The 22,884-nt window shown below is 43.0% G+C and overlaps 1 protein-coding gene across 1 annotated transcript in view; it reads right to left on the bottom strand.

The window, feature by feature from the left end:
* Window positions 1-1,814: 1,814 nt before the first annotated feature.
* The window catches only part of NDRG3 (NDRG family member 3), a 73,335-nt gene continuing 52,265 nt past the window's right edge, over window positions 1,815-22,884 (bottom strand). Inside the window, exons 9-16 of the mRNA XM_028118749.1 lie at window positions 22,123-22,179; window positions 15,881-15,984; window positions 14,411-14,476; window positions 14,236-14,287; window positions 10,221-10,268; window positions 5,906-5,941; window positions 5,747-5,798; window positions 1,815-3,409 (exon numbers count right to left, since the gene is read on the bottom strand). Of these exons, the coding sequence (XP_027974550.1) occupies window positions 3,228-3,409; window positions 5,747-5,798; window positions 5,906-5,941; window positions 10,221-10,268; window positions 14,236-14,287; window positions 14,411-14,476; window positions 15,881-15,984; window positions 22,123-22,179 (597 nt within the window). The 3' untranslated portion in view covers window positions 1,815-3,227. The remainder of the gene's footprint in view (window positions 3,410-5,746; window positions 5,799-5,905; window positions 5,942-10,220; window positions 10,269-14,235; window positions 14,288-14,410; window positions 14,477-15,880; window positions 15,985-22,122; window positions 22,180-22,884) is intronic.

Consider the following 22,884-nt stretch of genomic DNA (forward strand, 5'->3'; position numbering starts at 1 on the left):
AAAAAATAAAATCTTAAAAAAAAAAGATTTTATTTGAAAGAGTGAATGAGGGAGCGAGCGAGCACAAGCAGGGGGAGGGGCAGAGGGAGAGGGAGAAGCAGACTCCCCTGCTGAGCAGGGAGCCTGACTCAGGGCTGATTCCAGGACTGTGGGATCATGACCTGAGAGCAAAGCAGATACTTAACAGACTGAGCCTCCCCTCCCCCCCTAGATATGCTTTTAAACACAAAATGGCCCCGAAATAGCTCCTGACTCCAGCTCAGACTATGAAGCCTTTACTGGGACCCTGCCAGCTAGGGCACACTCCAGCTCAGGTTCTCCCTTTCTCCCAGGGAAGGCTGGTTTGAGACTTAACTCCACGGGTACTTGGTGTGAAGAGCTGAAGAAGCCAGAATGGAGACACATCCTGTGTAAGGATGTTAGAATGGGTGATGGCCACTCAAGGATGTGACCCATGGCAGGGAGGGGACTGAGCACAGGCCCACCCTCCTGCTCCTGTCTGCATACCATTCTGATGTCTTTTATCAGACAGGAAGGACTTTCAGACTGGCCTCAAGGTGAGGTCCAAGAAGCCACTGAGAATTAAACTCCCAGATTTGCTGCTTATTAGTTGTGTGACCATCTGTAGTTACCTCTAGGCCGGTTTCTCATCCATAAAATGGGACTAGCATGTACCTCACCGGACCATTATTAGGAAACATATAGGAAGGTGCAAAGGGCCCCAGCCTACAGCAGATGCTCAATAAAGGCTGAATATGAAAATGCATCGATTTGGAAGAACTGGGAAATTTTTCAGGCTAGGTGACCTTGACCAAAATACTCAACTCTCCTCAGCCATTTCTTGTCTGTACAACAGACCTGACCACTTTGCAGGGGTGCCGTGAGAACTGGGTAAGATGAGTTACATGGAAGAGCTTTACACAATCATCTTGTATAGTCTACCTGGCCACTTCCTTGACTCTCACAAGGCTGGCACCCGAGTGTTTTGGACTGAACAGGGAGCAAGGAAATGAAAATGAAGAGAGGAAAAAGTACAGTATGGATCAGTCAAGTGTAGTCAGTTGGGGCCTGACTCCCAGCACAGAGCTAAGGTGGGAAAGCAGGTGACCTGTCAGGTAAATTTATGAAGGCTGGAGTGATATGGGTTTTAAAAGCAACTGTGACCATGAGACCACCTCCAGCCCAAAAACTGTTATCCTGTATTGTCAGGAACTCAGATTGGTGACCTGTATCTGTCCACGTGTATTTGCTTCGTCTCCTCTCCCAGAACGAGCAGGTTCTATGTCATTTTACAAGTATCTCCCACAGACACAGCAACCTTGATGTACTATATAGGTAGCAGCAGCCCCTAGGTCATTTAAGACTGATCCAAGGTGGTGGCCACCTGATATCACTGGTGGGTACAAAGACAGCCATTTCTGGAGAAATACAGTCTGGCCTTTTTGAGGAACCCAGGCAAGTGGTTGCAGATTACTAAATTGGGGTGGGACTCAGCAACCCCACATAGATGGCAGGGGTGAAATGTGGAACGCCTTTCTGAGACCTTAGCTCCCCTCCTCCATAAACCGCATGATCACGCTTCTCACAATTTTTGGTTTGACAGGAACAGAGGTGTGTCAGATGGGCTTGGAGTTCAATCCTGGATGGGTTTACTGGTATGACCTTGGGCAAATTATTTATCGAGTCTTAATTTCTTCTTGGGTGAAATAATGATCAAGTATGTGAAAATGCCCAGCACAAAGCCCATATATAGTGACTTGGTTCCACCCCGAGCCCCAGTGCGTGGATTGAGAGAAATAACACCAGCAATCGGGTAACAATGAGACATATACAGCTTTATTTAATAATCTGTAAAAAGTTGTACTCTGGCAGAGTGACGCATTCCCTATCTTAGCAGAAAGCGAACACTATGTCTGAAAAGCCCCCTCCTAAGACTCAGAACTGTGTAACCCTGAGCTTACATCTGATGCCCACAAGAGCAGGGCCCTTGCTCTGTGGCAGGTGGTTTCGGCCTCCTCCCAGCAGTACTGTGGCTGGCTGTGGCCCTCACACAGCAGTCCACTAGGCACAACTGTACCTGCGCAGGCTGCCCTTAGAGACTGGCCCCTTCCCTCTCTTCTTTGAGAGTTATCTGTCAAGAATCTTTCTGAGAAATGGGTTCTGTACCAATTTCACTTCGCTTCCACTAAGTCAGCTGAAGTCAAGGCTGCGCCTGTGACGCATGATAGTCCGCTGAGGTCTGTGCCTTTTCGCCCAGCTGATTCCTCACCATCTACATAATTTTCAGGCCATACCTCTCCTTTTTCAGAGCAGTGAGGGGTGGAGAAACACTCTTCATCCCAGACCCAGGAGGCACTTCTTGTGGATATCTGGTAAGTGGTATCAGACATTGCGGAGACAGCAGCTCTGCTCTGGCAGAGCAGAGGCCTGGCATGTTGCTTTCCACCTTCTGGTGCTAAGAGAGTGCAGTAATGATGCCACACTCACTTCTCAGGAAAAACTCCATGTTGCACCAGAACCTCATCATTCATGGGCTTCTAAAAGAATATATCCCTCCCTTTTAGTTACAGAATAACATACGTGAATGCATTTGGACAGAAGGAGGTGGCTGGCCACGCTGCCTGCCTCTCTGTGTAACAGGCTCCCTTCTATTGGTCACAGTCAACAGTAAGCACAATCGGTTCCACATTCCACAGAGCTGCTGAAGTCATTTTGCAAATCGCGTTGACCAACTCGGAACCAACAGAATGCAGTGGCCTACCCAACCTAGAAACCTGTTCTGTTTATTTCCCTTAAAAACACCGTTGAAAATGAAAAAAAGGTCCCCTTTGTTTTTTGTGCAGAAGCTCTACAAGAAAGCATATCTAAAATCACAGAACTATGCACACACAAACATAGACACGCGTGCTCACATACATACATCAGGATCAAAGAATCTTGTCAGATACGTAGTTGGGAAAGCACGAGGAAAAGCTGGCAAGAGAAGATATGGAAATTTGATCAGCTAAAGATGCTGGAATGTTACAGTAATGGCAAGGAAGTGATTCTTGGTACATACAAAAAGGAGGGCGGGCAGGCAGAGAGAATGATAAATCCAAGATACCAGAGAGTGTCAGTGGCCATGCAGGAGTTAAAGACAGATGCCAGTTTGCTGGATGAAATGTTACATTATGGAGTGGTTGTTTGAAGGAGGGTGGACTTGCATGGTCCAGGGGAGGAGTATCTGCTTAGCAGGACACCTCCATGGTCTGGTGTCTGTCCACAACATCAGGGGATTCAGAGGATTCTTGAGTTCCATCTGACTGATTGCTGGTGACAGATCGGCTGAAGGCACTTTCTCCAGAGCCGATGCTACTCGAGGTTGAGTGGGTTCGTGATCGGGCGAGCCGGGTCATGCTGGCAGATGGTACTGTAAGAAAGAACCAAGGGGACTAGAAGATAGTACCCTGGCTAAGCTTAGCTAATCCAGAAACTTCACCAAAGGCTTTGTTTAGCTTTCCCAACACATTTAAGGTGAGACCCAGGACAAGACACAGCCATCTCCATTTTGCATTATTTGCTTAGGTGAATCTGGTTGGAATCTTGGCTGATTCTAGTCCACAGAAGAACATGGGGAAACCTAAGTCCAGAGTATAGCCTCTTAGCTATGCCCACGCCATTCATACAGTGATTAGGAAAGAGGCTTTGGGAACCCAAATAGGTAACCAAACCCTGCAGTGCATGCAAGACTAAACCAAAAGAAAGACAAACCACACAAGTATGAAGGTGTTTCACAAACACAGTGCAAGCCCGATACAACAAGACTACCATCCGTGTCCACAGGCTACCCTTGCTACCTGGGGAGGAGACATGTACGAAGGTGTGGGCGTAGGAGAGGGCAGGTGGGCCTGGCACTGACCTCTATGCAGGCTGCAAGGTAAAGGATGCCTGCAAGGGAAGGGCTCTGGGAGTGGGTGTTTCACTGACCACTGTTCTACTGCTGCTTTGATCCTAAGGTCTTTCCAGCTCGGCTGGGACACGGCCTTACCCGGCATAACCTCCCTACCTATCTTCCTGAGGCACCAGCCACTCCCCCAGCTGTCAGTTCAATGCTGGGGTCAAAAGATGCCATCACCTGCAAGGGGCTTTTCAGACTATATATTGCATAGAGTTTTCCAGACACAGGCTCTGGCACTCCTATTTAGAATCAAAGCTGCCCTTCAATTCCTGTGTCTGGGGTTCATGCAAAGATGAGTAGGTGGTGGTGGAAGAGGGGTTGTGCCTACAGTTTCAGCTACTGCTGTGACCCTGGATTTGGGTAAGAGGAAGCCTGATTATTACAACCCGCTCCTTTCTTCTGGGGAATCAGGGCTGGACCTGTAGGCTAACCCTCTTAGGGCACAACGAGCCCCGTTCTATCGGGCTCTCACTGCACAGGAAAACCGCGGACATGCTGCAGGCAGCCAATGCAGCCAGGAGAGCGTGACTGGGAGGCAGGGGCGGGGCCAGCATGGAGGAAGGTACCTGACTCGGTGCTCAGGTGACTGAGCTGCACATACGGGACTGGAAGCAGGATGGACACAGGAAAAGGCACGTTAGTGACCCAAGAGTGCCAAGTGGCAACCTTGGCTGCCTAGTAACACTGACAGAATATTCTAAGCTGGGGATGAAGTTTTATTTTAAGGTCTCAGAGAAGAGTTGAGGCTGACTCATGTTTTATTAAGCATCTCAGATGTTACTTCTCTCAACTAGTCGAGGGCAACTGTTTTCCCCTCCACTATAAACAGCCATCTGTTTTGGATCAGAAATGCGCTGGAAGATGAGCTATTTCCTAGGAAAGGGATGAGAACTGGCTAGGAGAGGGACTTCTCCTCCCAGTGAGCCAGAGAGATGTGGGTGTGGGCTCGGTTGGTAGTGGCTCACAGACGGGGATGACACAGCCACTCTAGACGAAACATACACAGTCTGCCTGCCAGGCACAGGGCTATACCCAGGGGTCAGCTGCTGCCCAGGCAGCTGTTCAATGGCCATTTTCCACACTTAAACCAAAGACAGGGAAAAAAAATCACTCTCCTGGGTAAACAGCTCTGTACCTGGGTTGAAGAGTTTTTCTCCTTAAAAATTCCAAGAAAGGAGCAAGTGTGGATAGTCTGTGACAAATGAGAAAGCTCAGGGGTCTCACAATACAAGAGACCAGGACAGTGGCACACGATATGGACACATCCTTGGACTCACTCTAAACTACTGTACAAGTTCATTTCCTGTGGTGGGGCGAATGTAACTGAGGACACTACCGTTTTCTTCTGAAGTCTCCACTTTGTTTCTCTAGGCCAGGAGTCATTACCAGCTGAGTTCAAATGCAAATCATTAATTTCAGATTCACAAGCTTAGGAAAGCCTAAGCCTCAGTGATTGAAAACATGGGCTCTGGAGTCAGACTGCTAGGGTTCTGCAGGTGAACTGTTACCCTGGGAAATGTGTTTAGCCTCTTTGAACCTCAGTTTCTTCTTCTATAAAATAGGACTAAAACAGAACTTACCTCTTAAGGTTATAAACACTGAATGCCCAGCACAAGGTAAGTGCTTAGTAAGTGTCAGCTCACCTTATTGTATACGCACAGATGAATGCTCCATGAACATTCTGGTTTCTACTTGACTGCAGGCTGGCTAGCACAGGCATTATGCCCTGAGAAATGTGTGCTCCCCAGACGTCAAAATGACCCCATTATCATTAAATTTTTGCTAGAAAGGAAGTTTTATGCTACTCACTGTAGCCCATTCCCTGCAAAAAGTATTTGAAGGCCTCGGTGAGCTTTCCAGGCTGGGAGACAAAATAAGAAGGTATTAATCTTTGCACACACAGAGAGGCAGAATCAAATGAGTGCTTTAGAAAAAGGCAAGAACAACAACAACAAAGCCCCTCCTTACCTGTACTACTTGGGGCAGTCCACCACAGTCTGCCATCTAAAAGAGGAAAAATACGTAAGTCAGCTGGTACTTATACTTAGGGGACATGCTCTGAAAATCCCTAAGGTCTTTCAAACAGGACAGGATTGAATTTTAGGTTCCTTAACTTAATGTTTAACTGCAACCAAGTGTAGGTTTCCTCAATGCACTCTTTTTTTTTTAACAGTTTGGGTTTTGGGTTGTTGTTGTTTTTTTTTTAAGATTTTTATTTATTTATTTATTTGAGAGAGAGAGAGCGAGAGAGCTCGAGCACTGGGGAGGGGCAGAGAGAGAGAAGCAGACTCCCTGCTGAGCAGGGAGCCCCATGCAGGACTCGATCCCAGGATCCTGAGATCACGACCTGAGCAGAAGGCAGACGCTCAACCGACTGAGCCACCCACCCAGGTGACTGTCCTCAATGCACTCTTATATGAAGACTTACATCCTAGAAATAACCTTGGATATAAATCTGAAAAGATTATTTAATACTTATTCATCAGTAAGATGTAGAGCCTGGCCTTTAGGTTGAGAATTCAGGCCCAGGTTGAGAATTTCCCTTTAGGGAAATTCTGTCACCCTTTAGGGGTGACAGTGAAATTAACCACTGTCTTCAACTATGGTTCTGCCTCCACCTGAAGAATGTTACTTTCAGAGTCCTCAAACAGCATGAACCTAACTTCTCAGGGTACCATGCTTCCTAAATTCCCTCTCAGCCCAATATTATTTTCATTCTACAACTAAGGGGATTTCTCCAATGAGATGGTGATGTTGAATTTGGTGAACTCACTTGGTCAGCCACTTTCCTCTCAAAGCTGGACTTGGTGAGGCTGTCTCTCACTTCATAAATATTTACAGCTGGTTATTCTCACTTGTTTTGTTTTCTTTTAAGATTTTATTTATTTATTTGATATATATAGAGAGAGAGCAAGAGAGGGAACATAAGCAGGGGGAGTGGGAGAGGGAGAAGCAGGCTTCCTGCCGAGCAATGAGTCCAATGCAAGTCTTGATCTCAGGACCCTGGGATCATGACCTGAGCCGAAGGCAGGTGCTTAACGACTGAGCCACCCAGGCACCCCTGGTTATTCTCACTTGTGCAAGGATTTCTAGAGTAGGGTTTTGTTAGCACACATTGGAATTACCTAGAAGACTCATTAAAACTCAGATTCTTGGGTTTCTGCTCTAGAGATACTGATTTAATAGGCCTGGGGGTGGAGCTCGAAAACTTGATTTCTTTCCTTTTCTTTTTTTTAAAGAGAGAGCATGGGGGCGCCTGGGTGGCTCAGTCATTAAGCGTCTGCCTTCGGCTCAGGTCATGATCCCGGGGTCCTGGGATTGAGCCCCACATCGGGCTCCCTGCTCAGTGGGAAGCCTGCTTCTCCCTCTCTCACTCACCCTGCTTGTGTTCACTCTCTCACTGTGTCTCTCTCTGTCAAATAAATAAATAAGATCTTAAAAAAAAAAAAAAAAAGAGAGAGCGTGTGTGTGGGGCGGCGGGCGGTAGGGGAAGAGGGAGAGAGAGAATCTTAAGCAGACTCTACACCTAGGGCAGGGCTCCATATCTCATGACCCTGAGATCATGACCTGAGCCGAAATCAAGAGTTGGATGCTTAACTGACTGAGCCACCCAGGTACCCCAAGAACTTGCTTTTTTTCCCTTTTTTAAAAAGATTTATTTATTTTTTAAAGTTCCACTTATGTGACGGAGAGAGAGAGAAAGAGAGCACAAGCAGGGGGAGTGGCAGGCAGAGGGAGAGGGAGAAACAGGCTCCCCCCCCGCTGCAGGGCAGGGAGCCCGACGCAGGGCTCGATCGCAGGGCCCTGGGACCACGACCCAAGCCAAAGGCAGACACCCAACCAACTGAGCCACCCAGGCACCCTAAAGCTTTATTTATTTTAGAGAGGGAGAGGCAGAGAGAGTTGCAAGCAGACTCCGTGCTGAGTTCAGAGCCTGATGAGGGGGCTAGATCCCATGACCCCAAGATCATGATGTGAGCCAGAGTAGGACACTTAACTGACTGTGCCACCTAGGCGCCCCAGGCACTTGCATTTCTAACAAGCTCCTAGGTGAAGCAGATTCTGCCAATCTGCAGAAAACACTTTCTAAGGCATGACCAACCATGGACCCACCCTCTTCCTTCCAGCTATTACTTATTCTGTACACAGTATATCCTATTCAGGCTGACTGGAACTTAAAAAAAAAAAAGGAGAGCGATAGGGGCACCTGGTGGCTCAGTCAGTTGAACATCCAACTTTTGGTTTCAGCTCAAGTTATAATCTCAGGGTTGTGAGATTGAGCCCTGCCCAGAGTGTGGAGTCTGCTTAAGATTCTCCCTCTCCCTTGCCCTCTGCCCCTCCCCTGCTCACACTCTCTCTCTCAAAAAAATAAACCATCGTTTCTATTCACTAGCATGAACACTTTCTTTGAGGTGGGGACTGTTATTTAGCAGATGGGAATGTCACAGAAGGCGCAGGAATTTGAGGTTAATGGGACAATCCCTTAAAATTCTACAAATAATATCAGGGACAAACATTTACCCTGATTAAATATACACCTAACTGGCAGAGGCTGTATTTTCATGAAGTTTAGGAGTCAAAATCTGACATAAAACAATTAGCACATGCAGAGAGAGAATATTAGAAGAGACTATTTCCAAGCTTGATGCCTATCAGGTAGCTGGAGAGCCAGTTCAATTATGCTGCTGCAGTGGGCATTTTTGCCCAGAAAAAACTACATCTATAGCTACTACAGAGTTCAGTTTTGTGCTTTCAAAATACTGATTCAAACCTGTACTGAAAAACTACTTGAAACCATATACTTTTAAAATAACATCCCTATTTTGGACCAGTTCATCAACCACCTGGACCTCACCACATTCTGCATTCTGTCACCTCAGAGCATTAACCTCATGTTCTATTTCCAGGAACGATGGCCTGCTTCTGGTGACAGCACTTCCCTTTCAAGCCACTTCAAAGAGAAAGGGAAGAAAGCAGAGGTCTTTCAGGCTGAGAAAGTAGCAGTAAGCAATGTAAGATCAGCACTTAAATACAGTAATCCATATTCAAATCAGGATGTCAGGCCCCTGAACATTTTACTACAGGCTGTAGAAAAAAACAAGGTTGACACTCTTGCCTGGGGTACAATGAAAAGGGAGAGAAATCTGACACTAACTAGAAATTCAGTAGAAGAGTTGTTCTCTATTTGCCCTAAGAGAAAGAAAATGCACCCACCCTCATATCAGAATGTTACCAGAAGCTTCCTACACAATACAATGGGACATAGCATGTAAATAATTTCCATTCATCCTAATTCTCACAAAATTAAATAATGCTTATGAACTTTTTAATGACATGCTTAGATACTGATATCAAAAAGTTGAGGAGGGACACCTGGGTGGCTCAGTCAGTTAAACGTCTGCCTTTGGCTCAGGTCATGATCCCAGTGTCCTGGGATCCCATGTCCCGCATGGGGTCCCTGCTCAGAGGGGAGCCTGCTTCTTCCTCTGCCTGTTCTCTCTCTCTGACAAATAAATAATTAAGTCTTAAAAAAAACAAAAAACAAAACCCAGACACAGGGCTGTAAATATCCTGACCTTAATGATATAAAAGTGTACAGGAGGGGCGCCTGGGTGGCTCAGTCATTGAGCATCTGCTTTCGGCTCAGGTCATGATCCCAGGGTCCTAGGATTGAGCCCCACATCGGGCTCCCTGCTCGGCGGGGAGTCTGCTTCTCCCTCTCCCACTCCCCCTGCTTGTGTTCCCTCTCTCACTGTGTCTCTCTCTGTCAAATAAATAAATAAAATCTTTAAAAAAAAAAAAAAAGCGTACAGGAAAAAGACCCCAATTTTTTTTTCTTTTGGAGAGCGAGCACAGGGGTTGGGCGGGGAGAGGGGCAGAGGGATAGAGAGAATCTTAAGCAGGCTCCACACCCAGCACAGATCCCAAGGTGAGGCTTGAGTTCATGACCCTGAGATTGTGACCTGAGCAAAAATCAAGAGTTGGATGCTTAACTGACTGAGCCACCCAGGCACCCTAAGACATCAGTATTTTTAGCAGAGGGGAATTTTGGGTGGTAGGATTATGAGTAATTTTTATTGATTTCTATCCTTTACTTTTCTCTATTTTCCAATATTCTACATTGAGAATATATTCAGGAAAAATAAATAAATAAAAAAAAAGAATCAGAGAGAGAGAGAGAAGCTTTCCTTCTTTTTGGGCAACTATTCCAGAAATAGAGTATTTTGAGCCATGTATAATTTACTCATAAATCTACTGGCAATGAGGAAAGAAAGCACCTTACCTTTAGCAAAGTTGTATTTATAGGGTTCAGGCGAGAGTTGCATTCAACCTTAAAAAAAGAAAAAAAGATAAAACAATTTTATGAACCGCTAGAAAAATAAGAAATAGCTTGACATGAGAATGATCTTCCAAGATCAACAGCTCGGTTTGGACATGGCTGAATCAGTCAAAGAAATTATCAAAATACAAAGTAAGAGATATGTGATGTACTTGGTATCTGATTATTTCTGAGTAAATCGAAAAGTCTGGCTAATTTCATTTTCTGAATCTGTTGCAAGTATTTAAAGAACTATATGTTGAATCTAATTTCTCCTACTGGCTAGGAGAACTTGGGGGCTAATTATCTATTTTAAAATGTGAACTGGATCATAGCCCTCACCTACTGAGGTCCTGATGGCTTCCCAGCACAAATGGCCCTGACCAAGCCCAATCCCCACCCCCCTTATACCTTCCCTGTACCTTGGGTTTGCCATTCTGCACACCCTCTTTTCTGACTCAAGGTCTTTCACTATTCCAACTAAATACTGACTACTCTATGATTTTCTCTCTCACAGCAGTTATCATAATTAAGAATTACAACCTTTGTGTTTACATGTTTGGTATCCTACACTCTTATACCCATGAAGGCAGAGACCTCAAAGAAAAGCTTTAACCTCTAGGTTCAGCAATGTTTTATGGCTAATTTAATCAACAAAATCTCTCCTTTTACACATGCTTGCCAAGCATATACATACAAAACACTGCTAAGAGTCTGGAATCCACTAGGGTGAAAACATACAGTACAAGGCTGAACGACATCACTTCAAAATTTCACAACTGAGCTGAGTATAGAAGGACGAGTAGAATTTCAAGAGACACAGTAAAAAGAAGGGGTGGGTGTTTGAAGGCTTCCAGAGTCAGGGGGGAAAGCATAAGCAAAGAACCAGGAGATGTGAAGTGGATGTACAGGGCACGTGTGGGGTTACAGAGGTGTGCTGTGAAGATGCACTACAAGGCAAGTCTGGGAGGCAGACTGGAGTTGACCATGGAAGGCAAGGAGCCACGGAAGGTTTCTGAGGTAAAAGGATTTGTTTTAGTAAAGTAACCAGCAGTGGCCTGTATGACAGACTACAGAGGCAATGAGCCAGTTAGGGAGTTATTAAAATTACCTAGGCAAGAACCAGTAATCCAGCTGAACTCTGGGGACTGCTGATGGGCAGGTATACAAAACTCTTCTATAACCAGGGGATGATCTAAAAACCAGGATCACCAAACCAGTTTTTGCTCTACACAAATGACAATGCAGGCAGTGATAAGCAAATGCACCAGTGTACTACAGAATATCATTAACTCTAAACTGTAGAATTTAAAAACTGGATCCCGAACTACCAAGCACAGTGCTTAGAACATAGTAGATATGAAATAAATATTTTCTGGAAAAATGAACTCCCCACATCTGGATTTAATTTAATAAATCATGCTTTCCTTGGTTTACCACTGTGTAACTTCTGTAACTGTACGAAGTCTCCATATCTGGTAAGCCAAATGCAATGGTGGTTTTTTTGACATGTCTACTCTCTCCCTAGCTCACCAAATGCAGAGACTCCATCTTATTCATTTTTGTATTCCCCATAGCATCGAGCAAACAGGGAAAAGCTCAAAAAATGAGGCTGAATAAGTGAGCAAGAATAGCAAAAACGACCAAAACTTAAGGAGCTCCTTCCTGCTCTTCCAGGCATGGATAGTCCTCTAATCCCTACCAATATGTGGGATAAAATGCTAGCTCTCACAAGCTAGAATCTGTCTGGAAAAGCATCTACTTTGTGATACAACAGAGCTCCTGAGGTTCTTACCTATAAATGCTTAAGATGAGGAAATCAGAAAACAAGACCTTGGCCAATCTATCTAGTCATGAAAAATAATTGGAAATGTTGCTTTAAGTCCATGCAAGGTTAAAAAAATAACTCAGTTTATCAGAAAATTCTGATGAAGGGTATTTTCTAAAAATAACACTGTTTTCTTATTTTAGGTCACATGTTTATAGAAAAAAATTTTTTAAGTAGTATCTACACCCAGTGTGGGGCTCAAACTCATGACCCCAAGATGAAGGGTCACATGTTCCACCAACTGAGCCAGTCAGGCACCCCTGAAGAAATGTTTTTGATAAGTATTTTTGTAGCATGTATCTCCACCTTTTTAGCCAGAAAAGACTGACCTCTATAAATCTCCTTCATGATGAATTGGGATCATCACTATAACTTTATCACCTTTGGGGAATTTTTTTTTTTTTTTTTTGGACTCAAGGGTCATTTACCTCTGTGCTAAAGCCATGCCATGTATTTTATAACAGACACAGAATGTCTTACAGGATGATACAGGGAGGTACAAATATATCATCACATCTACCTCACCTTACACTTACCCTGCCCCATTAACTTTCTCACCTATGTCTACACCCCTGATTAACTACTAGAATCCCTTTCTGAAAAAAGCCTTACTCCCTAATGTTTTTCTCTAAACAGAGCAGAAGCGAAGGCTGCCAAAGAAAACCAGGTAATCTCACACAGATACCTCTTATATTACATATACTGTGGGAAAGACAAGTAAACCCTAACAGATAAGTGAAAAACTGTCAACTTCATTTGTAATAAAAAAAATGCACATTAAAACAGTGGCACACCATTTTTAATCTATTAAATTATTAATAAAATTTAAAAATCCAATGCTGGACAAGATGCTGTGAAACAGGCACTCTCATACACTGCTGGTGCCAACACACTACTATGTCCTTTCTGGAAAGGAATCTGGCAAATGTTATAAAAAATTTTGCAAAGGTTTATGATTTTTGACACATTAATTCCACTTCTAGAAATCTATCCCAGGGAAATGACAAAAAATTCAATACGGATGTTCAACAGCTACATTATCAATGGTGCAGAATCTGGTATCATCAACTGGAGAATGAGGTTAAACAAAGGCACATTTACAAGACTAAATAGTATACAGATGTACTGACTTCATAATATGGAAAAAGGCTATCAAAAATGCTATCAGTCAGGGCGCCTGGGTGGCTCAGTCATTAAGCGTCTGCCTTCGGCTTAGGTCATGATCCCAGGGTCCTGGGATCAGGCGCCGCATCGGGCTCCCTGCTCTGCGGGAAGCCTGCTTCTCCCTCCCCCACTCCCCCTGCTTGTGTTCTCTCTTGCTGTGTGTCTCTTTGTCAAATAAATAAATAAAATCTTTAAAAAAAAAAATGCTATCAGTAATCAGGTCTCCAAATCTTTTATGTTTAGTATCACCCGGGGTATGTTAGAGGAAAAGATAATAGTTTATTTACCTTTGGGTAATGGGATTGTAATGTTTCCTTGTCCTTCTATTTTTTAATTTTTTCATATTTTCTACAATGAGCATGATTATTTTTACCAGTGTATTATATACTTGAGGAAGAGGCAGAGAAAAGCATATAGGCTCTCAGCAGCCTTCCAGCCTGATACAGTTCCAGATGTATGGTGGCTGCAGAAGGCTGAAGAGCTGTCAGAAATGTGACAATAAGCAAATGGTGTTTAGTTATACTACTTGCCACAAAGTGAACTGCACCATATAAAGCAATCAAAGGTAATACTGATCCCTTCTGATAAAATCTAGTGGTTGATGAGGAATTCATTTTCCAAACTGGGTAATAAGGAGCAAACCCTGATAGGTGTAATCAGAAATAACAAAGACGACTATTTACCAACTGTTCCTAGTGTGCCAGCAGTGTGCTGTATACATTTTTTTCTTTTTTCTTTTTTTAAAGATTTTATTTATTTGACAGAGAGACACAGCGAGAGAGGGAACACAAGCAGGGGGAGTGGGAGAGGGAGAAGCAGGCTTCCTGCTGAGCAGGGAGTCCGATGCAGGGCTCCATCCCAGGACCCTGAGATCATGACCTGAGCCGAAGGCAAATGCTCAATGACTGAGTCACCCAGGCGCCCCGTGCTGTATACATTTTATTGCATTTAATCTCATTTATCTTCACAACATCAGGACATACTTACCACAGCCTCAACTGCAGGTGAACTGTCCCCTACCACCAATAGAGTAGAACACCTGGGGAAAGGCAAAATTAAGAGGTGACATTCTGCAAACAGCACCTATATTCCCCTGAATACTGCATTAATTTATGAAAGGCAAAGATATTTAGTAACTTACTAGGGAAACTGAGGGACTTACTTTAATGTCTTCGATTTGTTATCGTTTTGGCCCAGCAAGGGTCTTTCAATCTCTAGGTCTCTGCGTCTAGAAAAACAAAGGAAGCAATCAATACCCCTTTCAGGTAAAATCATGGCAACTCAGATGATTTCCTGGTTATGAAGACCAAAATGTATCAAGGAATTTGAAACTATCTTTCCTTCACACCTGATGAGGGAAGGGGCCTTGTGCACTTCATTCATGAGAAGCCATTTTAGTAGCATCCTGAGTGGTACAGAGCAGGAACAAGGTTTCTGGCTCAACCTTGAGGGGCACAATGGGATGCCAGAAGTTTAGAAGCAACTTCAAAACTCAACAGCAATGCTACTGAAATCCTCAAGTTGTGTTTAATTTTCCAACTAGTTTATAGGAATAAATTCCTTAAGAGAAGGGGAACTTTTTTGGGGGAAAACTTATAACTAACATAGTTTAGTGCAGGACTTAATAAACCTTTCTGATTTCAACTGAAAATAAGCAGGCTCTGTTATACAGAGAAAGGAGTTGGAGAGACCAGGTTCAAACTCTCTGGGTGAGTTTACGTAAGTTATAGCTGATCCATTTTTTCAATCTTTTCCCATGTACTCAGAAAGCTAGAAGGAGTGAATATGTTTAACCTTGGAAAAACTGGTCCCAAGATAAGAATCCAACTCTCTCAGTGACTGAGGGAGACATGACAGGTTTTGGAATGTACACAAATAAAAGAGAATTTACTAGTGTCCATGTGTTACTTCTGCCTGATGACAAGATGTCAGTGAAGAGAGACTGAATCGAGGCCTAAGACTTCTTTTCTTTGCCTCTTCTCCATGTATTTTTCTGTCCTGCCTCACATTACATGGATGTTGTGTGTGTCTACGTAACGTAGGTATTTTTTTAATCTCAAAACATCTTAAAACTACAAATGGTATTTCGGGCGCCTGGGTGGCTCAGTTGGTGAAGCGACTGCCTTCGGCTCAGGTCATGATCCTGGAGTCCCGGGATCGAGTCCCACATCGGGCTTCCTGCTCAGCAGGGAGTCTGCTTCTCCCTCTGACCCTCTTCCGTCTCGTGCTTTCTATCTCTCATTCTCTCTCTCTCTCAAATAAATAAAATCTTTAAAAAAAAAAAAAGAAAAACTACAAATGGTATTTGAATGTGCCCCAAACAGCGTTCAGTTCATTTTTTTTTTTTAAGTAATCTCTACACCCAACATGGAACTTGAACTCATGACCCCAAAATCAAGTCGCACACTCTACCAATTGAGCCAGGCAGGTGCCCCCATTCATTTTCCCTGAAACCTGTCTTCCTATCTGTCTGACAGCCCTTCTTCCTTTACTGTGGTGAACAGCATGAAAGCAATCTCATGACACAGCACTGAAAGAAGTAGTTTATTTTCCCTGCCCCTCTTCCCTCAAATGTCCGTTATCTTTTTGGACCTAGTTTACATTTAGGTGAAGGAATAGGAAACAACTGTACCCGTTATAAGAACCCAGGAAGAGCTGTAGGTTTTCTTGATTGATATCTTGGGCAATATGCAGCCTGTAGGTTTGAATCAGGTCCAAGTTGGCCTGCAACTCTTCCTAGAACAATTGAAAAGAGACACAAGGTAAACATCTGAGCTACAGTACAAGTCTATGTTGTTTGGTTTGCATTCTCAATGCCCAAAGCTAAATCTCTCTGCTCAAGATGGGAAATGGGGCGGAGCCTGGGGCCCACCCTTGTACTGGTAGGCTGAATGGGTAAAGTCTTTATCTGCAGTAGACTGGTTCAGTGCCAAGTTCTGTGTCGGATGAGGGCGCAAAGAATCTATTATGGCAAAGGCTGGTCACCAACTCCAGGCCAAATGTAAAAACTTGGAGATTTCTCTGAACTTCCTTCTTACGTGGTAGCACCCAGAAACTGCACTGGACTTGTGGATTCAAGCACTAGCTGTAGAACTCAGGTCACCTAACTATTCAGAACCCTAGTTTCTCTGTTTCTTGCATGTTCTGCCATTACTCATAAAACATGAAGATAATAACCAGATACCTGACAAGGCTGTTTTATTTATTTATTTTTAAAGTAGGGTCTATGCCGAATGTGGAGCTTGAATTCACAACCCTGAGATCAAGAGTCGCATGCTCTACAGACTGAACCAGCCAAGTGCCCCCGACAAGGCTGTCTTAAAGATTAGATAAGAAAAGTTATATGAACTGTAAAGTGGAAAATAAATGGAAGGCGGGGCACCAGTCTGGTTCAGTAGGTACAGTGAACAACTCTTGATCTCAGGGTTGTGAGTTCAATCCCCACGCTGGGTATAGAGACTACTTTAAAAATTCTAAAATTTCAAAAAAAGGCAAAAAATTTTTTTTCAAAAAAAAATTTTTCTTAATAGCCATAAATCTATATAATTAAATTATCTGTACTGATATAATATAATCAGTATATCACTTATTTATATATTATCACTTAATAATAGCTATAAATTATAGATTACATTCCATTATATTTTATTAAGTCAATTTATCATTTATTTAATCTTACTGCTATTACTATTAAAGGCATAAAATACGAGAGAAACAAACGGTTTATACAGTGAAGTTGAGTCTTCCTCCCCCACCACCCATTGTCCAATGGTCCCTCTCTTGCTGGCCTTCTCAGGTCATCAGAACAGTTGCCAGGTTCTTGTGTACATAAACATGTATGTACATACGTGTACACATGTACACAAGCGCACACACACCCAGCAAGCAGTTTTAAGCAGAAGGGAAAATGTTTGCTTTGGAGGAAAGAAATGGATCAGGGATAGTAAGAGAGCCAGTTAATCCAAGGCAGTGTGTAAAGGTTACCATCAAACCTCATAGAGAAAAATAGATAAGGAGAATATCTGTTTGCATTCTTACTACCATGTAAGTAAAGTGAGCCAAGAATACAGTTGGAAACTGACCAATTGGATCACAGTCTACCTGAAACTAAGGACACTACAATCACTCTGAGGAAATATGGTAAATGCGAAAGAAATTATAATAAGAAAAGTAAACAACAGGGGTGCCTGGGTGTCTCAGTCGTTAAGCATCTGCCTTCAGCTCAGGTGGTGATCCCAGGGTGCTGGGATTGAGCCCTATATCGGGCTCCCTGCTCCACAGGGAGCCTGCTTCTCCCTCTCCCACTCCCCTGCTTGTGTTCCTTCTCTAGCTGTGTCTCTGTCAAAAAAATAAATAAAAAAACCTTTATTAAAAAAAAGACGTAAACAAACGAAGCAGACAGTAATCAGAGATGAAATATGTAGCCAGCTCTCCCATCAAAGTCTGGAGAGGAACCTGAGCAGCAAAGTCTGAGACAAAGGAGGGAAGAAATGATAATGGTACAAAAGGGGTAAAACTGGCTTAAGTGCTAATGGAACTTCTTAGGTAAAGCTGTTATGTATAAATTGCCTTCCCATGCCCCACCTTTTTTTTTAAACACAAATTGGGGCGCCTGGGTGGCTCAGTAGGTTAAGCATCTGCCTTTCAGTTCAGGTCATGAACCCAGGGTCCTGGGATCGAGCCCCACATCGGGCTCCCTGCTAAGTGGGGAGTCTGCTTCTCCCTCTCCCTCTGCCCCCCTGCTCAGGCTCTCTATCTCAAATAAAATCTTAGAAAAAATAAAAAACACAAATTGTTGGGGTGCCTGGGTGGCTCAGTCAGTTAAGCGTCTGCTTTTGGCTCAGGTCATGATCCCAGAGTCCTGGGATCGAGCCCCGCATTGGGCTCCCTGCTCCGTGGAGAACCTGCTTCTCCCTCTCCCTCTGCCTGCCCCTCTGCATACTTGTGCTCTGTCAAATAAAAAAATAAAATCTTTAAAAAACAAACACAGGGGCGCCTGGGTGGCTCAGTTGATTAAGCGACTGCCTTTGGCTCAGGTCATGATCCTGGAGTCCCGGGATCGAGTCCCACATCAGGCTCCCTGCTCAGCAAAGGAGCCTGCTTCTCCCTCTGACCCTCCCCCCTCTCATGTACTCTCTCTCTCTCTCTCTCATTCTCTCTCTCTCTCAAATAAATAAATAAATCTTTAAAAAAAATAAAAAATAAAAAACAAACACAAATTGTGGTCTGCTAGACATACTGTTCTACACTTTGCTTCTCCCCTTAAAAGTATTAGAGATCATTCCTTATCAGGAAATATGGAGCTGCCTTCTTTTTTATACTACTTGTTTCTCCACAAACTTATTAATACAAATGGCCATTCTTTTTAATTTTTGCAAATTTGATAAAAAAGAGGATATCGCTATGGTTTTTTCTTATTGGTGAAGATGATTCATATTTCAGAACCTTATTTGTTTCCATTTCAAAATATTAGAAGCAATATACACATTTGCTTGCTTAAATTTTATTTTTCTAAAAGTTTATTTATTTAAGTGATCTCTATATCCAATGTGGGGCTCAAACTCACGACCCTGAGATCAAGAGTTGTATAGTTCGACTGAGTCAGCCAGGAGCCCCAAAGCTTTATTTTTTAAGAGTAGTTCTAAGTTGACAACAAAATGGAAAGCAAGGCTTTCTTTGTTTTTGAGCAAACTACTCCTCATTCCTCCCCAAATGTAAAATGTCCAATTTTATTTCTCCTTCAAGGCCCAGCTGGGATACCTCCTCTACACTGAAGCCCTTCCCTGATCCCCAAACCAGAAGTAAATCTCTCCGGCCTTTGAATTCCTCTAGGCCCCTCATGGTGTCTGCCCTAAGGCACCCTGCCATGGTAGAAAGAGGAAAGCTTCAGATTTAGGCACAAATGTGGCTTCAAATCTCTTCCCTCGATATGTTATTAGCTGGAAACAAATTCATTCTTCATCTGTAAAGTGGGAATAATACAATTCCTATTATGAGATTATTAGATTAATATACATAAAACCTCTGTCTGAAATTTGTAGGTGTTCAATGAAAGGCAGTTCTTATTACTTATCCCTTTTTACTTGTGCTACAATAGTTATTTCTGTATAGCATATCTCCCTACAGAGTGAACTCCCAGAGAATAGGGCTGTATCTTATATATTTTTGTCTCTTCCACAGCATTTAGCATGGAATTCTATAAATTTTGTGAACTAGTTTTTAAAGTCTACAGTCAAAACCAAGCATGCTATGTCTTTAGGAGAGTACCCACTCTTCCCAGCACACGTGAAAAGATAACAGTCTTTGAGACTTTCAATTAAAAATGATGGATTAAAACACAACTTTAACTCCTTCCAGAAAAATCATAAAAATAACAGCAAAAATTTTTCTTTTAAGTCATAAATTCATAAGGACAAAGGCAACAGGAAAAGTAACAACCAGCAATAACATTTTGAAAGTGGGAAAGCAGAAGAAAGACTATAATCATTCACTTAGCAGATTCAGTAAGGCTGCTATGCTAGGCTGGCAGTGGAGAGGGTGAAAGAAATCCGTGAACATGTACCAGGTAGCCTGGAAAGGCTCGAGATTTTTAGGCACCAGTTCTCTCTGCAAGCAGAGGGTAAAGATGGGGCTAAGAAAAAAAGGTTAGTTTCAAGTTCTGTTAAGTAAAAATGTAACATCAGGAAGACAATCATAATACACAAAGCAAAAACAAATAATTGAAAGGAGAAATTAGAAAATGCAACAATGATAGTTGGTAACTTTAATACCTCACTTTCATTTATGTATGAATAATGAGGAAGAAGATCACAAGGAAAGATAAGAACTGAACACTGTAAACCACAAGACCTGACAAGACATCCACAGGATACTCCACCTAATGGCTGTAGAATGAATACACATCCTTCTCATGCGTACATAGAACAGAGAGGCCACGTTAGCACCATATGCTAGGACATAAAGTAAATCTTAATACATTCAAAAAGGAATGAAATGTTAAGTATATCCTCTGATCAAAATGGAATGAAATTAGAAATCAATAACAGAAGGAAATCTGGGAAACTGAATAAAATACTCCTAAGTAACTAATGGGTTAAGGAATCACAAGGAAATTAGAAAATACTTTTGAGATAAATGAAACTGTCAGAACTTATGCGCTGCAGCTAATGTGGTATTGAGAGGGAAATTTATAGCTATAAATGCCTATATGAAAAAAAGAAGATCTCAAATTCACATCTAACCTTCCACCTTAAGAAACCAGAAAAAGAAGGGGTACCTGGGTGGCTCAGTTGTTTGAGCACCTCTTTTTTTTTTTAAGATTTTATTTATTCATTTGAGACACAGAGACAGAGAGAGAATGAGCAGGGGGAGAGGGAGAGGGAGAAGCAGACTCCCCGCTGAGCCAGGAGCCCCATGTGGGGCTTGATCCCGGGACCCCAGGACCATGACCTGAGCCGAAGGCAGACGCCCAACCATCTGAGCCACCCAGGCGCCCCAGCACCTGACTCTTGATCTCGGCTCACGTCTTCGTATCAGGGTCATGAGTTAGAGCCCTACTTTGGGCTCTGTGCTGGGCGTGGTGGAGCCTGCTTAAATAAAAGAAAGAAACTAGAAAAACAAGACGAAACTTAAAGCAAGCAGAAGGAGGGGAATAATAACAATTAGAGTGGAAATAAATGAAATAGAGAATTTATTTTATTTTTTAAGATTTTTATTTATTTATTTGACAGAGAGAGACAGTGAGAAAGGGAACACAAGCAGAGGAAGTGCGAGAGGGAGAAGCCAGGCTTCCCGCGGAGCAGGGAGCCTGACACAGGGCTCAATCCCAGGACCCTGAGATCATGACCTGAGCTGAAGGCGGACACTTAATGACTGAGCCACCCAGGCACCCCTAAAATAGAGGATTTAAAAAGAACAGGAAAAAAGCCCTAATAAAACCAACAATTGGTTAGCTAGACTTCCAAAGAAAAAGAGGTAAGATTCATATTACTAAAAACGGAGGAAAGAGAAGACATTATTTTCAATTTTACAAAAATATAAAGAATTATAAAGGAGTATTATGAATAATTTATGCCAACAAACTGGGTAACTGAGATGAAATGGACAAATTTCTAGAAAGATACAAACCACCTAAAGCATCTCAAGAAATAGAAAAATTTGAATAGATCTTTAATAAGTAAAGACATTAAATTAGTAACATAAAAAAAATCCACAAAGAAAAGCTTTGGCCCAGATGGTGTCACTGTGTATTCTACCAAACATTTAAAGAAGAATCGACAGCAATCCTTCCCCAACTCTTACAAAAAATGATACTTATCAGCTCATTCAGAATCTTACTATCCAACTCACTCTTCCCTCTGAAAAGAGGACTGGGGTTTCCTCTCCCACCCAGCAATTATCTGTACCTGTCATTTCCTCTATAGACTTCAGTTTCCTTACCAGTAAAACATGGGAATGAACAAAATAACCTCTAAGGTTCTTTAAGCATTGATATTTTGTTTCTTTTGGCTTCTTTTTTCTCTGAAATTTCTATTTCTGTGAAGCCTTTCCCAGACTTCATTATGGCTCCGAAAATGTTTGGTGAGGCACGTGATGTTGTCAAACATTAACAGACGGCAAGCTGCTGACAGGAAACAGGTGGTGGGGGAGGGGATTCTGTCTTCCCTCATCTCTTCAAATGCCAAGAGCCATGTGGCAATGAGTTAATGCCTCTCCCCTAAGATTGGCCTTCGCTGGGCCACATGCATCACACTCTGCACTGGAAGTGGCACCCACGAGGATCAGGTGAATTCTAAGGTACCCTCTCTTTCCTGAGGTAAATAAGGTTTTACTGCAAGCCAACAAACAGCTGTTCTGGTTGGAACAGGCACTTACCTGACCGAAGTGATGAGCCAAAATAATGTCCACAATATTGGTTGTCAAGCCTGAGAGCTGAAAAGATAAAAGCTTTGTGTCAAGGGAGTTAAGCATACATATTTACCAAGTTGTCCACTTATGATTAGTGCACTTTATTGTACATATGTTATCCCTCAACAAACAAAAGCACAACTCAGTGTCACACATTTTCATGAGATGGTGGTTTCAAGATACCTGAGAACAAGAAACAAGTCAGAAAACAACAGTCTCCCTTCCAGGGAAATAGTATCACCTGCTTTGAAATAGGTGGCTGGAGGGGCGCCTCGGTGGCTCAGTTGGTTAAGTGTCTGCCTTTGGCTCAGGTCATGATCTCCCCCTCAGCCCCTCCCCCCACCATGTTCTCTCTCTCTCTCGCAAATAAATTTTAAAAAAAATCTTTTTTAAAAAAAGATTTTACTTATCTGACAGAGAGAGCACAAGCGGGTGGAGCGGCAGGCAGAGGGAAAAGGAGAGGGAGAAGCAGGCTCCCCACCAAGCAAGGAGCCAAATGCAGCCAATCCCAGGACCCTGGGATCACGACCTGAGCCGAAGGCAGACACTTAACTGACTGAGCCACCCAGGCACCCCTTAAAAAAAAAAAGGTGGCTAGAAGAAATGGTCATTCCTTCTTTGAAAACTCAAGACCTAGAACTCTTGGCTATTAGCTACTTCGTTCCTGCCTATATTTCTGCATTTACACTGGATTCATGGCTAGTAAGGATTGACTTAAGACTACTCCCA

Source organism: Eumetopias jubatus, unplaced genomic scaffold (genome assembly GCF_037043125.1).
Source record: "Eumetopias jubatus isolate StellerSeaLion01/CBP00866 unplaced genomic scaffold, mEumJub1_p1.0 scaffold_9, whole genome shotgun sequence".
Classification (NCBI taxonomy): Eukaryota; Metazoa; Chordata; class Mammalia; order Carnivora; family Otariidae; genus Eumetopias; species Eumetopias jubatus.